This window comes from Anomaloglossus baeobatrachus, chromosome 11 (assembly GCF_048569485.1).
Source record: "Anomaloglossus baeobatrachus isolate aAnoBae1 chromosome 11, aAnoBae1.hap1, whole genome shotgun sequence".
In the NCBI taxonomy this organism is placed as follows: domain Eukaryota; kingdom Metazoa; phylum Chordata; class Amphibia; order Anura; family Aromobatidae; genus Anomaloglossus; species Anomaloglossus baeobatrachus.
Window position 1 is genome coordinate 51,861,486 of NC_134363.1, and position 15,193 is coordinate 51,876,678.

General features: G+C 42.8%; 1 protein-coding gene across 1 annotated transcript in view; it reads left to right on the top strand.

Moving 5' to 3' along the window:
* Positions 1-883: 883 nt before the first annotated feature.
* The window catches only part of LOC142257002 (transcription factor Spi-B-like), a 32,973-nt gene continuing 18,663 nt past the window's right edge, over positions 884-15,193 (top strand). The window contains exon 1 of the mRNA XM_075329050.1: positions 884-975. Within this exon, the coding sequence (XP_075185165.1) occupies positions 953-975 (23 nt within the window). The 5' untranslated portion in view covers positions 884-952. The remainder of the gene's footprint in view (positions 976-15,193) is intronic.

The following is a 15,193-nucleotide window of genomic DNA, read 5'->3' on the forward strand; positions in this document are numbered from 1 at the left end:
AAGGGAACGGGAAAGTCTCGCCGGCTTATTCGCCCAGATGAATCTGGTGTGTAGTGAAGCCAGTTCCTTGAAGAAAGAGCTCGGAATCTTGATCGGTAGGGACTGAAAAAGGTATAGGAGACGTGGCAATATGTTCATCTTCAATATTGCACATCTCCCAAACCAAGTGCTGGTCTCCATACTTAGTGTGGCACACACAGACACACAACGCAAAGATTCAGTTAACTTCTCCCCTTTTTATCTTTAGTTTCAGGTGATTTCCATATTGCCCACACCCGTTATTTGCCACAGATGAGTTTGAACAAGCATCACATGCTTGAAACAAAGTTGTACGTTGTTTACACACAATTTTGGAAGGGTGCCAACAATTTTACTCGGACCATTTACTGGGTTTAGTGTGAAGTTATGTCCAATTTTCCTTTTTTTCGTGTTGTTCCAATGCACACAAAGGAAATAAACCTGTGTATAACAACATGTGTGATTGAAATAATTTTCTTGGGGAAATACTTCACTTTTTGGAACCATTTCAAGGGTGCCAACACTTTCGGCCTGACTGTAATAAATAAATATATATATATACATATATTGTTGTAAAAAGTTACAAAACTTTTGAGTCCTGGAATATCAAAGGATAAAATGAAAAGAATATCAGTGGTGTTCTCGGATCCAGAGCGGGTCCTCTTTATGATTGTTTGTAAAAGCTTAACATAACAGTATCCTCTGGTAGATGAGTGGTTGGGCTTGTCATTGTGTGCACATGTGCATCTCCTCTATTGTGAAACCTATGACTCCTCCTATCACTTGTAGGACTTGTCCCTCCCTCAAGCAAAAAAGTTAAAAAGCACGCCTCAGGTAACTATGTGATATTAGAGTTTGCAAAGGGGTTCTCTAAACACAGAGAATCCTCTCTTCAGCAAACATCACTGCCACAGGCAGCTTCACTGCCAGAAAGATGCTCTCCATAGATTCACTACGGTAGGTGATTTTTTTAATTTTTTTTTTTTTTAATGCATCAGGGTTGGTTATGTCGGTTACATCAGCGGTATGCCACAGTAAGATGATGCGGAAAGTATAACTGACTAGTTGTGCTTATTGTGCTACCGCTACATGGGTGCTTATCCATACATTCCTACAATATAGATAAATATTACATGGATAGACGGTATATAGGTTATGAGATCAATAGATGCGTGTATGTATAATATTTGTGTGTGTGTGTGTGTGTGTGTAAAATATCTGTATGTGTATATTTGCCTAAGTGCGTATAATAGATGTGTGTGTATAATATTTCTATATGTTAGCATGTATAATGTGTATAATAGGTATATATGTGTATAATGTGTGTACAATATCTGTGTGTACAATATATTTATATATATATATATATATATATATATATATATATATATAAAATGTGTGTGTTTGTGTGTGTAATGTGTATAATAGATGTATTTGTGTATAATATATATGGTATATATTTTTTTGTGAGTGTATAATATATGTGTATATTAGATGCGTGTCTATAATATATGTGTGTGTGTATAATGTGTCTGTATAATATATATGTGTGTGTGTGTATAATGTGTGTATATTAGATGTATGTGTATAATATAGGTTTGTGTGTATGTGTGTGCGTAATATATATATATATATATATATATATATATATATGTTTGTGTGTGTATAATATATATGTGTATAATAGATGTATGTGTGTATATTATATATGTTTTTGTGTATAATATGTGTGTGTATAATGTATACTGTATGCGTGTGTCTATATATATATATATATAAATATATATATATATATATAAAATGTGTGTGTGTGTATATATATATATATATATATATATATATATATATATATATATATTATATATACGTGTGTATGTGTGTGTATAATGTGTGTGTATGTGTGTGTGTATATATATATATATATATATATATAAATAAAATATATGTGTGTATGTGTGTGTATAATGTGTGTTTATGTGTGTGTATATTAGATGTGTGTGTATAATATATATATATGTGCATGCTTTGCATTGTTTTAGTACATGTTTGTTATTTTGATAGATATGTAGTTATTATATAACTGATAGCTATTACATAGGTCGATGAATAGATATGAAATGGAAATAAGAAAGATGGTGATAGGTGATCAATAGATTTGTTAAAAAAAAATAAAAGTTCTACAACCTTTTAATACATATTATGGATTTTTGTTTTTTTAAATATATATTACGTAAATAAATGTTGCATATGCAGATAGACTGAGAGACAAATAGGTGATAGCTCGGTATCAGTTCAATAGATGCATGTCTGACTTTTCCATATTATTTTTTTTTTTTACTTATTTTCTTTTTCTAGTTATTCTAGTTATTTTTCGAGATATTACCTAGATAGAAGGATATATAGAGAGGTAGAAGGATAGCTAGATAGTTAGATGGATAGATGGATAGAAGGATAGCTAGAAGTATAGATAGATGGATAGATAGAAGGATAGATGGAGGGATAGATAGATAGATAGATAATGGATAGATAGAAAGATATGTAGATAGTTAGATGGATGGATGGATAGATAGATAGAAATATAGATAGATAGATGGATAGAAGGATAGATAGAGAGATAGTTAGATAGATGGATGGATAGAAGCATAGATACATGATAGATAGATGGATATATTGATAGTTAGATTGAAGGATAGATAGATAGATTCATAGAAGGATAGATAGAGAAGGATAGATAGATTGAAGGATATATAGATAGGTGATAGATAATAGATGGATGGTTATATAGATGGATGGATGGTTAGATGGATAAATCACTAGATGGATGGATGATTAGATAGATGATAGATAATGGTTGGATAAAGATGCTGTCAATAGATTTATGTAAAAAAAAAATGTTCTTCGCTGTTTTGATACATACGTTTTTTCCTATATAGATATTACTCAGATATATAGATGACTATGAACAGATATATAGATGACTATAGTTAGGCAGATAGTCTGATGAGATAGATAGCCTATAGATATATGTATAAACGTTCTGCAACTGTTAGATACACAAGTTTAATATATTCTTTTCTAGATAGTGTATAGATATAGGGAAGAACTGATAGGAAATGGATCGATATTATGGAAGTCGATAAATTAGAAGTAGAGCTATAGAGCCACATGGGTGAAGACAGATGTCAGTTTTGTGATGGCTGTGAGCTGTAGATCTCATCACCTACATAGTATGAATTATTGGAGATAGCCCATAGTTCTGTATACAGCAGGCTCTATGCTCCTGGTATTGGGCTCCGGTAGAGGATACAGCATGGATACTGTATACAGCGTGGATACTGTGATGTACGCACTGTCACTTTATTAATGTTACAGAAGTTGTTGTTTTTTGCTTGTCCTCTCTCTTCTTCCTCGGAGTGCACTTTGCACAGTCGGGGTTGTAGCTGACATGCCAATGTTATATGCTAAGTATTAATCATTCCTAAAATATTGATCCTCAAACAATGAGAAACTGTTTTAGGGCCCAGACAGGATGATGAGAAATAAAATATATGTATTTGGGATAAAATCTTGTTCCATGTGATAATACACATAATATAGTGTTACACGGTGTTTCCTAAAGTTTATCGTCTACTACTAATAATTTATTTCTGTTCAGCGTTGGATGGCTCAGTGTGTGATATGAGCCATGCCTTGTTTTAAGTAATTTGATGGATGTTATAACTTTACATCATCAGCACTAATTCCATTTTTTTTGAGAAATAGACTTTAGGGAGAGATTGATATATGTATATAAAATAGATATTAGATACGTTAAAATTAGACAGATATTAAATAATTGGAAAAAAATAGATATGGGATAGATAGATTGATAGATATTTTGATGGATAGATAGATAAATGAATATATAATGGGTGGGTGGATAGGTGGGTGGATAGGTTGGTGGATGGATAGATTCATGGATAGATGGTTGGATGGATGGATGGATAGATGGATGGATAGGTTGATGGATAGTTGGTTGAGTAGACTGATATATAGTTGGTTGACGAGCAGACTGATGGATAGTTGTTTGACGAGTAGACTAATGGATAGGTGGTTGAGTAGACTGATGGATAGTTGCTTGAGTAGACTGATGGATAGTTGCTTGAGTAGACTGATGGATAGTTGCTTGAGTAGACTGATGGATAGTTGCTTGAGTAGACTGATGGATAGGTGGTTGAGTACACTGATGGATAGGTGGTTGAGTACACTGATGGATAGTTGGTTGAGTACACTGATGGATAGTTGCTTGAGTAGACTGATAGGTCGTTGAATAGACTGATGCATAGGTGGTTGTGTAGACTGATGGATAGTTGGTTGAGGAGTAGACTGATGGATAGTTAGTTGAGTAGACTGATGGATAGTTAGTTGAGTAGACTGATGCATAGGTGGTTGTGTAGACTGATGGATAGTTGGTTGAGTACACTGATGGATAGTTGGTTGAGTACACTGATGGATAGTTGGTTGAGTACACTGATGGATAGTTGGTTGAGTAGACTGATGGATAGTTGGTTGAGTACACTGATGGATAGTTGGTTGAGTACACTGATGGATAGTTGGTTGAGTACACTGATGGATAGTTGGTTGAGTACACTGATGGATAGTTGGTTGAGTACACTGATGGATAGTTGGTTGAGTACACTGATGGATAGTTGGTTGAGTAGAATGATGGATAGTTGGTTGGATAGATGGAAGTATAGGTTGATGGATAGTTGGTTGGATAGATGGTTGGATAGTTGGTTGGATAGACTGATGGATAGATGAATGATAGGTGAATGGATAGCTTGATGGATAGGTGGTTGAGTAGACTGATGGATAGTTGGTTGAGGAGTAGACTGATGGATAGTTGGTTGAGGAGTAGACTGATGGATAATTGGTTGAGGAGTAGACTGATGGATAGTTGGTTGAGGAGTAGACTGATGAATAGTTGGTTGAGGAGTAGACTGATGAATAGTTAGTTGAGGAGTAGACTGATGGATAGTTGGTTGAGGAGTAGACTGATGGATAGTTGGTTGAGGAGTAGACTGATGGATAGGTGGTTGAGTAGACTGATGGATAGTTTCTTTGGATAGATGGATGTATAAGTTGATGGATAGATGGTTGGATAGTTGGTTGGGTAGACTGATGGATAGATGGATGATAGGTGAATGGATAGCTTGATGGATAGGTGGATTCATGGATAGATAATAAGTCCAGAAAAAATGCAGATTTTCCTGGCCTCCTTAGATAATGTAGGTTTTCAGGATACTACCTGAGGACTGACACTAGATGAGTTTTTAACATGCTGGTTGGTGTTTCTTCATTTTATTGCTTTTTTATAGGTACATATTTGGAGTAAATGAAATCTTTTATAGAAGACTAGAAGGTGGCCCGATTCTACGCATCGGGTATTCTAGAATTTACGTATTGTGTAGTTCATGTATGATTTTTGTTATATATATAGATGTTGTTGTGTGTAGTTACCAAGTGTTTGTGTAGGGCGCTGTACATGTTCTGAGTGTCGCGGGGGGTGAGAGCGGTGTTGTATGTGTGTTGCGTGTGTTGCGTTGTTTGTGGAGCGCTGTGTGTCTGTAGCGTTGTGTGTGTGTGTGTGTTGTGCGGTTTGTGTGGGTGTGGTGTGTTTTGGGGGGAGGTATGTTTTGAGGAATGTGTGTGTTGTGCAGTATGTGCGTATATTTGTGTGTGCAGCGTTGTCTGTGTGTGTGGGTGTCTGTGTAGGGCGTTGTTTGTGATTCCTAGTGTGTGTGTGTTGTGCAGTGCGCGTGTGTGTGTGTGTTGGGGGGAGGTGTGCACCTCCCATCGTGCTCCTTCCCCCATGCTGCGCACCCCCCATCGTGCTGCATCCCCCATGCTGCGCACTCCCAAACGTGCTCCATCCGCCATGCTGCGCACTCCCAAACGTGGTCCATCCGCCATGCTGCGCACTCCCAAACGTGCTCCATCCGCCATATTGCGCACTCCCCATCGTGCTGCATCCCCCATGCTGCGCACTCCCTATCATGCTCCATCCGCCATGCTGCGCACTCCCAAACGTGCTCCACCCGCCATGCTGCGCACTCCCAAACGTGCTCCATCCGCCATGCTGCGCACTCCCAAACGTGCTCCATCCGCCATGCTGCGCACTCCCAAACGTGGTCCATCCGCCATGCTGCGCACTCCCAAACGTGCTCCATCCGCCATGCTGCGCACTCCCAAACGTGCTCCATCCGCCATACTGCGCACTCCCCATCGTGCACCATCCGGCATGCTGCGCACTCCCAAACGTGCTCCATCCGCCATGCTGCGCACTCCCAAACGTGCTCCATCCGCCATGCTGCGCACTTCCAAACGTGCTCCATCCGCCATGCTGCGCACTCCCAAACGTGCTCCATCCGCCATGCTGCGCGCTCCCAAACGTGGTCCATCCGCCATGCTGCGCACTCCCAAACGTGCTCCATCCGCCATGCTGCGCACTCCGAAACGTGCTCCATCCGCCATACTGCGCACTCCCAAACGTGCTCCATCCGCCATACTGCGCACTCCCCATCGTGCTCTATCCGCCATGCTGCACACTCCCAAACGTGCTCCATCCGCCATGCTGCGCACTCCCAAACGTGCTCCATCCGCCATGCTGCGCACCCCCTATCATGCTCCATCCGCCATGCTGCGCACTCCCAAACGTGCTCCACCCGCCATGCTGCGCACTCCCAAACGTGCTCCATCCGCCATGCTGCGCACTCCCAAACGTGCTCCATCCGCCATGCTGCGCACTCCCAAACGTGGTCCATCCGCCATGCTGCGCACTCCCAAACGTGCTCCATCCGCCATGCTGCGCACTCCCAAACGTGCTCCATCCGCCATACTGCGCACTCCCCATCGTGCACCATCCGGCATGCTGCGCACTCCCAAACGTGCTCCATCCGCCATGCTGCGCACTCCCAAACGTGCTCCATCCGCCATGCTGCGCACTTCCAAACGTGCTCCATCCGCCATGCTGCGCACTCCCAAACGTGCTCCATCCGCCATGCTGCGCGCTCCCAAACGTGGTCCATCCGCCATGCTGCGCACTCCCAAACGTGCTCCATCCGCCATGCTGCGCACTCCGAAACGTGCTCCATCCGCCATACTGCGCACTCCTAAACGTGCTCCATCCGCCATACTGCGCACTCCCCATCGTGCACCATCCGGCATGCTGCGCACTCCCAAACATGCTCCATCCGTCATGCTGCGCACTCCCAAACGTGCTCCATCCGTCATGCTGCGCACTCCCAAACGTGCTCCATCCGCCATGCTGCGCACTCCCAAACGTGCTCCATCCGCCATGCTGCGCACCCCCCATCATGCTCCATCCGCTTAGGAGTGCGCAGCATGCCGGATGGTGCACGATGGGGAGTGCGCAGTATGGCGGATGGAGCACGTTTGGGAGTGCGCAGCATGGCGGATGGAGCACGTTTGGGAGTGCGCAGCATGGCGGATGGACCACGTTTGGGAGTGCGCAGCATGGCGGATGGACCACGTTTGGGAGTGCGCAGCATGGCGGATGGACCACGTTTGGGAGTGCGCAGCATGGGGGATGCAGCACGATGGGGAGTGCGCAGTATGGCGGATGGAGCACGTTTGCTCAGCCTCTCTCCTTCCAGCCTCCCTCAGCATCAGCCCCACCCTCCCAGCCTTCCCCAAGATCAGCCTCTCTGCTCCCAGCCTCCTCCAGCACGCCGTGCTCCTCTGCCGACACTCACCCACACAACCGATCGCATCCACTCACCCACACAACCGATCGCATCCACTCACCCACACAACCGATCGCATCCACTCACACACACAACCGATCGCATCCACTCACACACACACCCGATCGCATACACTCACACACACACCCGATCGCATACACTCACACACACACCCGATCGCATACACTCACACACACACCCGATCGCATACACTCACACACACACCCGATCGCATACACTCACACACACACCCGATCGCATACACTCACACACACACCCGATCGCATACACGCACACACACAGACACTGACGATATTGCACATACGCGCTGATACTCACAACATCCGGGGATATCACATGCTTCTGGCCATGTGATCCTCCGTCAGGTCCTGGAAGCTCACAGCACAGTATCGCCGCCGAGAAGCAAGCGATATCCCAGGATGTTGTGAGTATGTGGATGCGATGTGATGTGTGTATGTGAGTGAGTGTGATCTGATTTGTGTGTGTGTGTGTGTGTGTGTGTGTGCTGTTATGTGTGTGTGCTGTTATGTTATGTATGTTCTGCAGCTGCAGGACCTTGATGTGTGGATGCGATGTGATGTGAGAGTGAGTGTGAGCCGGTGTACACTGGTAACTATGATACACATCGGGTAACTAAGGGACCTTAGTTACCCGATGTGTATAATGGTTACCAGCTTTCACGGCCTCCGTTAAGATCCCAGCATCGCAAGGTTATGTCTGGCGCTGCTGGGATCCTGACGCAGCCGGTGTAGAAGCAAGAGATATCCCAGCATGTTGTGATGTGTGGATGTGATGTGTGAGGTGAGTGTGAGAGTGAGTGTGATCTGATGTGTGTGTACTCACCTGGGAATCGGAGCCCCGTGTCAGTTGGGCCACAGCGAGCGTGCATTGCGTGAGGGGGGCGGGGCCTGCAGAGAGCCGGGGCGAGAGGCCAATCCGTGTGGGGGGGGCGGGGCCATGGCGAGCCCAGCGGCCAATCAGCTTTGTGTCACCGTAAGGACACAATTTCGGAGCATGACAGACAGACAGATAGACAGACAGACAGACAGACAGACAGAATAAGGCAATTATATATATAGATACTAGTGGTCGTGTCTGTTTGTTGGTTGCCGACACCAAACCCAATGCCCGCCGCTTGTGCCATCAGAGTATATACTTGCACAGTGCAATGTGCACAGAATCAGATCTTCACTAGCTCCCCCTAGTGGCCAGTATAGTATTTTTGTTGCAGACGCAGCCTATACCTTTAAGTAAGTATACAAAAAATATAGGTCACAAATTGGAGAACGCCCCGGCCCCTGCAGAACCTCTTCGGCAGTTAGAAATCATTCTGCCACATTATAGCCTTCGGGCTATGCATCTCTTGACATTTTGTCGTCCAACTTTAGCTGTGGTTTTGCTCTGTATATCTATGAAGGATAAAGATGGTGAATGATAATTTTTGCCAGTGCACCCAGTGCCAAATTTAGACACATTGATAAGTGGCGCAGGCGTGTGGCCCCATCATCATCATGTAGTGTTAGTGAATTATTTTTGTGTTTATCATTGTGTCACATTAAAGTAAAGCAGATTTATATTTCTGTTACCTTTATAGTATCGCCCTTTCCCTGTTATGCAAATTGTCTCCCTTGGGGCAGTAAAATGCACAGAATGAGCGCCGCTGCGGGGGCGATGGAGCCGTGATCCATGAAGTCGGCACAAATGACGCGCCTGTCTCGCTCTTCCGTCGTCTTCTTGCACCTTAATTTTGCAACTGCAGCACTTTCCTGTAGGGCTAGTAATAAATAAATATATATAAATAAATATATATATATATATATCTATATGTGTGCGTGTGTGTATATATATACTGTATATGTGTATGTATATATATATAAATATATGTATCTATATGTATGTCTATATATATGTATCTATATGTATGTCTATATATATATATATATATATATATATATATATATTACAGACCAAAAGTTTGGACACACCTTCTCATCTCTAGAACAACTGTTAAGAGGAGACTTTGTGCAGCAGGCCTTCATGGTAAAATAGCTGCTAGGAAACCACTGCTAAGGACAGGCAACAAGCAGAAGAGACTTGTTTGGGCTACAGAACACAAGGAATGGACATTAGACCAGTGGAAATCTGTGCTTTGGTCTGATGAGTACAAATTTGAGATCTTTGGATCCAACCACCGTGTCTTTGTAGAAAAGGTGAACGGATGGACTCTACATGGCTGGTTCCCACCGTGAAGCATGGAGGAGGAGGTGTGATGGTGTTGGGGGGCTTTGCTGGTGACACTGTTGGGGATTTATTAAAAATTGAAGGCATACAGAACCAGCATGGCTACCACAGCATCTTGCAGCGGCGTGCTATTCCATGCGGTTTGCGTTTAGTGGGACCATCATTTATTTATCAACAGGACAATGACCCCAAACACACCTCCAGGCTGTGTAAGGGCTATTTGACTAAGAAGGAGAGTGATGGGGTGCTACACCAGATGACCTGGTCTCCACAGTCAGCAGACCTGAACCCAATCGAGATGGTTTGGGGGTGAGCTGGACCGCAGAGTGAAGGTAAAAGGGCCAACAAGTGCTAAGCATCTCTGGGAACTCCTTCAAGACTGTTGGAAAACCATTTCCGGTGACTGCCTCTTGAAGCTCATCAAGAGAATGCCAAGAGTGTGCAAAGCAGTAATCAAAGCAAAAGGTGGCTACTTTGAAGAACCTAGAATATAAGACATATTTTCAGTTGTTTCACACTTTTTTAAGTATTTATACCACATGTTTTAATTCATAGTTTTGATGCCTTCAATGTGAATCTACAATTTTCAGAATCCTGAAAATAAAGAAAACTCTTTGAATGAGAAGGTGTGTCCAAACTTTTGGACTGTAGTGTGTGTGTGTGTGTGTGTGTGTGTGTGTGTGTGTGTGTGTGTATATGTGTATATATATATATATATATATATATATATATATATATATATATATATATATATATATATATATATATTATATGTGTGAGCGTTGCTGACCACAGTGTCCACTGCAGGGGAGATGCATGTGTGAGATACTGACTTGTGTAATTGCTTTTTATTCTGAGAAAAGGGGAAACTAAACTACAGCCCTCAGCAGAGAGCGCTTGGAAATAGCCATGTTCCAGTAACAAAAAAAAAAGACAATCCAGTACAATAGATTCCTACTCCGTTAGGCTCAATTCACATGTCAGGGTTTTTTTTCGGACCCCCCTCCCCACTGAGCTGAATCTATTTTTGACATCGGTGAGATATCCAGTTTTCTTGGATAAAAAGAAAAGTTTTTCAAAGCTGAGAAATGGTCAGAACTGGATTGTAACCAGCATGGTAGTGCCCGCTCATCACTAGTTACGAGTACTGAGCACTCGCGCATGGTAGTGCCCGCTCATCACTAGTTACGAGTACTGAGCACTCGCGCATGGTAGTGCTCGCTCATCACTAGTTACAAGTACAGAGCACCTGAGCATGGTAGTGCCCGCTCATCACTAGTTACGAGTACAGAGCACCTGAGCATGGTAGTGCCCGCTCATCGCTAGTTACTAGTACCGAGAACCCGAGCATGGTAGTGCTCGCTCATCACTAGTTACGAGTACTGAGCACCCGAGCATGGTAGTGCCCGCTCATCACTAGTTACGAGTACAGAGCACCTGAGCATGGTAGTGCCCGCTCATCACTAGTTACTAGTACCGAGAACCCGAGCATGGTAGTGCTCGCTCATCACTAGTTACGAGTACTGAGCACCCGAGCATGGTAGTGCCCGCTCATCACTAGTTACAAGTACAGAGCACCTGAGCATGGTAGTGCCCGCTCATCACTAGTTACGAGTACTGAGCACCCGAGCATGGTAGTGCCCGCTCATCACTAGTTACGAGTACAGAGCACCTGAGCATGGTAGTGCTCACTCATCACTAGTTACGAGTACAGAGCACCCGAGCATGGTAGTGCTCGCTCATCACTAGTTACGAGTACAGAGCACCTGAGCATGGTAGTGCCCGCTCATCACTAGTTACGAGTACTGAGCACCCGAGCATGGTAGTGCTCGCTCATCACTAGTTACGAGTACAGAGCACCCGAGCATGGTAGTGCTCGCTCATCACTAGTTACGAGTACAGAGCACCCGAGCATGGTAGTGCCCGCTCATCACTAGTTACGTGTACTGAGCACCCGAGCATGGTAGTGCCCGCTCATCACTAGTTACGAGTACTGAGCACCCGAGCATGGTAGTGCCCGCTCATCACTAGTTATCAGTACTGAGCACCCGAGCATGTTAGTGCCTGCTCATCACTAGTTACGAGTACTGAGCACCCAAGCATGGGAAAGAGACAGACAGACACAGACTGAGGGAGACAGTAGCTATCCTGGGCAACGCCGGATCTACCACTAATGTACAGTCATATGAAAAAGTTTGGGCACCCCTATTAATGTTAACCTTTTTTCTTTATACCAATTTGGGTTTTTGCAGCAGCTATTTCAGTTTCATATATTTAATAACTGATGGACTGAGTAATATTTCTGGATTGAAATGAGGTTTATTGTACGAACAGAAAATGTGCAATCCGCATTTAAACAAAATTTGACCGGTGCAAAAGTATGGGCACCCTTATCAATTTCTTGATTTGAACACTCCTAACTACTTTTTACTGACTTACTAAAGCACTAAATTGGTTTTGTAACCTCATTGAGCTTTGAACTTCATAGGCAGGTGTATCCAATCATGAGAAAAGGTATTTAAGGTGGCCACTTGCAAGTTGTTCTCCTATTTGAATCTCCTATGAAGAGTGGCATCATGGGCTCCTCAAAACAACTCTCAAATGATCTGAAAACAAAGATTATTCAACATAGTTGTTCAGGGGAAGGAGACAAAAAGTTGTCAGAGATTTAAACTGTCAGTTTCCACTGTGAGGAACATAGTAAGGAAATGGAAGAACACAGGTACAGTTCTTGTTAAGCCCAGAAGTGGCAGGCCAAGAAAAATATCAGAAAGGCAGAGAAGAATGGTGAGAACAGTCAAGGACGATCCACATACCACCTCCAAAGACCTGCAGCATCATCTTGCTGCAGATGGTGTCAATGTGCATCGGTCAACAATACAGCGCACGTTGCACAAGGAGAAGCTGTATGGGAGAGTGATGCAAAAGAAGCCGTTTCTGCAACCACGCCACAAACAGAGTCGCCTGAGGTATGCAAAAGCACATTTGGACAAGCCAGTTACATTTTGGAAGAAGGTCCTGTGGACTGATGAAACAAAGATTGAGTTGTTTGATCATACAAAAAGGCGTTATGCATGGAGGCAAAAAAACACGGCATTACAAGAAAAGCACTTGCTGCCCACAGTAAAATTTGGTGGAGGTTCCATCATGCTTTGGGGCTGTGTGGCCAATGCCGGCACCGGGAATCTTGCTAAAGTTGAGGGTTGCATGGATTCAACTCAGTATCAGCAGACTCTTGACAATAATGTGCAAGAATCAGTGACGAAGTTGAAGTTACGCAGGGGATGGATATTTCAGCAAGACAATGATCCAAAACACCGCTCCAAATCTACTCAGGCATTCATGCAGAGGAACAATTACAATGTTCTGGAATGGCCATCCCAGTCCCCAGACCTGAATATCATTGAACATCTGTGGGATGATGTGAAGCGGCTGTCCATGCTCGGCGACCATCAAACTTAACTGAACTGGAATTGTTTTGTAAACAGAAATGGTCAAACATACCTTCATCCAGGATCCAGGAACTCATTAAAAACTACAGGAAGCGACTAGAGGATGTGATTTTTGCAAAAGGAGGATCTACAAAATATTAATGTCACTTTTATGTTGAGGTGCCCATACTTTTGCACCGGTCAAATTTTGTTTAAATGCGGATTGCACATTTTCTGTTAGTACAATAAACCTCATTTCAATCCAGAAATATTACTCAGTCCATCAGTTATTAGATATATGAAGCTGAAATAGCAAAAACCCAAATTGTTATAAAGAAAAAAGGTTAACATTAATAGGGGTGCCCAAACTTTTTCATACGACTGTATATATACATATTTTATTTATTTATGTATTTTTAAAGGAACCAATAACTTTTCTTTTGCATAAATTGGTTCTTAAGACATTTTACAATTTACAGTAAAAATTATAAATTATATTAAATTATCTTAAAAATAAATAAATACATAAAAATAAATAATTACAATATTCAAATATCCCCTTATGGGGTTTATTTTTTTTTATTTTTATATATTTTTTTCTGAAATTGATGGAATATGTAAAGAAAAATAGGAAACATGTCTATTTTTCTCCTTTTTATTAGTTTTGTTACGAGTTGGACCACTAAAAAAACATTTGTAATTTGTGTCCCGCTTTCACAGATGTACAATTGACAACACATTCAGCACTGCTACATCTTTATACATATCTTTATTGTTTGAAGACCCAAGGTAAACCCTACTAAATTATATTAGCATGTGGCATAATGTAAGATTTTACAGGGGTTGTTTCATCACAGACCTCTTAAGTTGTTGCAGCGGCAATCACTTGGCTTTCATCACAGACATCTTGAGTTGTCGCAGCCGCAATCACCTTGCTTACCTCACAGACGTTTTAATTTGTCGCAGTGGCAATCACCTGGCTTACATCACAGACGTTTTAATTTGTCGCAGTGGCAATCACCTGGCTTACATCACAGACATCTTCAGTTGTCGCAGCGGCAATCACCTGGCTTACATTACAGACATCTTCAGTTGTCGCAGCGGCAATCACCTGGCTTACATTACAGACATCTTAAGTTGTTGCAGCGGCAATCACTTGGCTTACATCACAGACATCTTCATTTGTCGCAGCGGCAATCACCTTGCTTTCATCACAGACATCTTCAGTTTTCGCAGCGGCAATCACCTGGCTTACATTACAGATATCTTCAGTTGTCGCAGTGGCAATCACCTGGCTTACATTACAGATATCTTCAGTTGTCGCAGCGGCAATCACCTGGCTTACATTACAGACATCTTAGGTTGTTGCAGCGGCAATCAACTTGCTTTCATCACAGACGTGTTAAGTTATCACAGTGGCAATCACCTGGCTTTCATCGCATACATCTTAAGTTGTCGCAACGGCAATCTCCAGGCTTTCATCACAGATGTGTTAAGTTGTCGCGGCGGCAATCACCTGGTTTTCTGCCGTGGCTCATAGACGGTCATTTCTATCAAAGCGTTCCCCTCTATGACATGAATCCAGATTAATAACGCTTTTATTACACATAGAGGACGTTTCCATCAAGTGGTAGAAAAGCTTATTTTACATACAGTTACTGGCTATAGTGTAATATATATATATTCTCACTTTTATCTTGTGTCTCATTCGTTAACGCCGTTTCAGGAAGTTGTGAT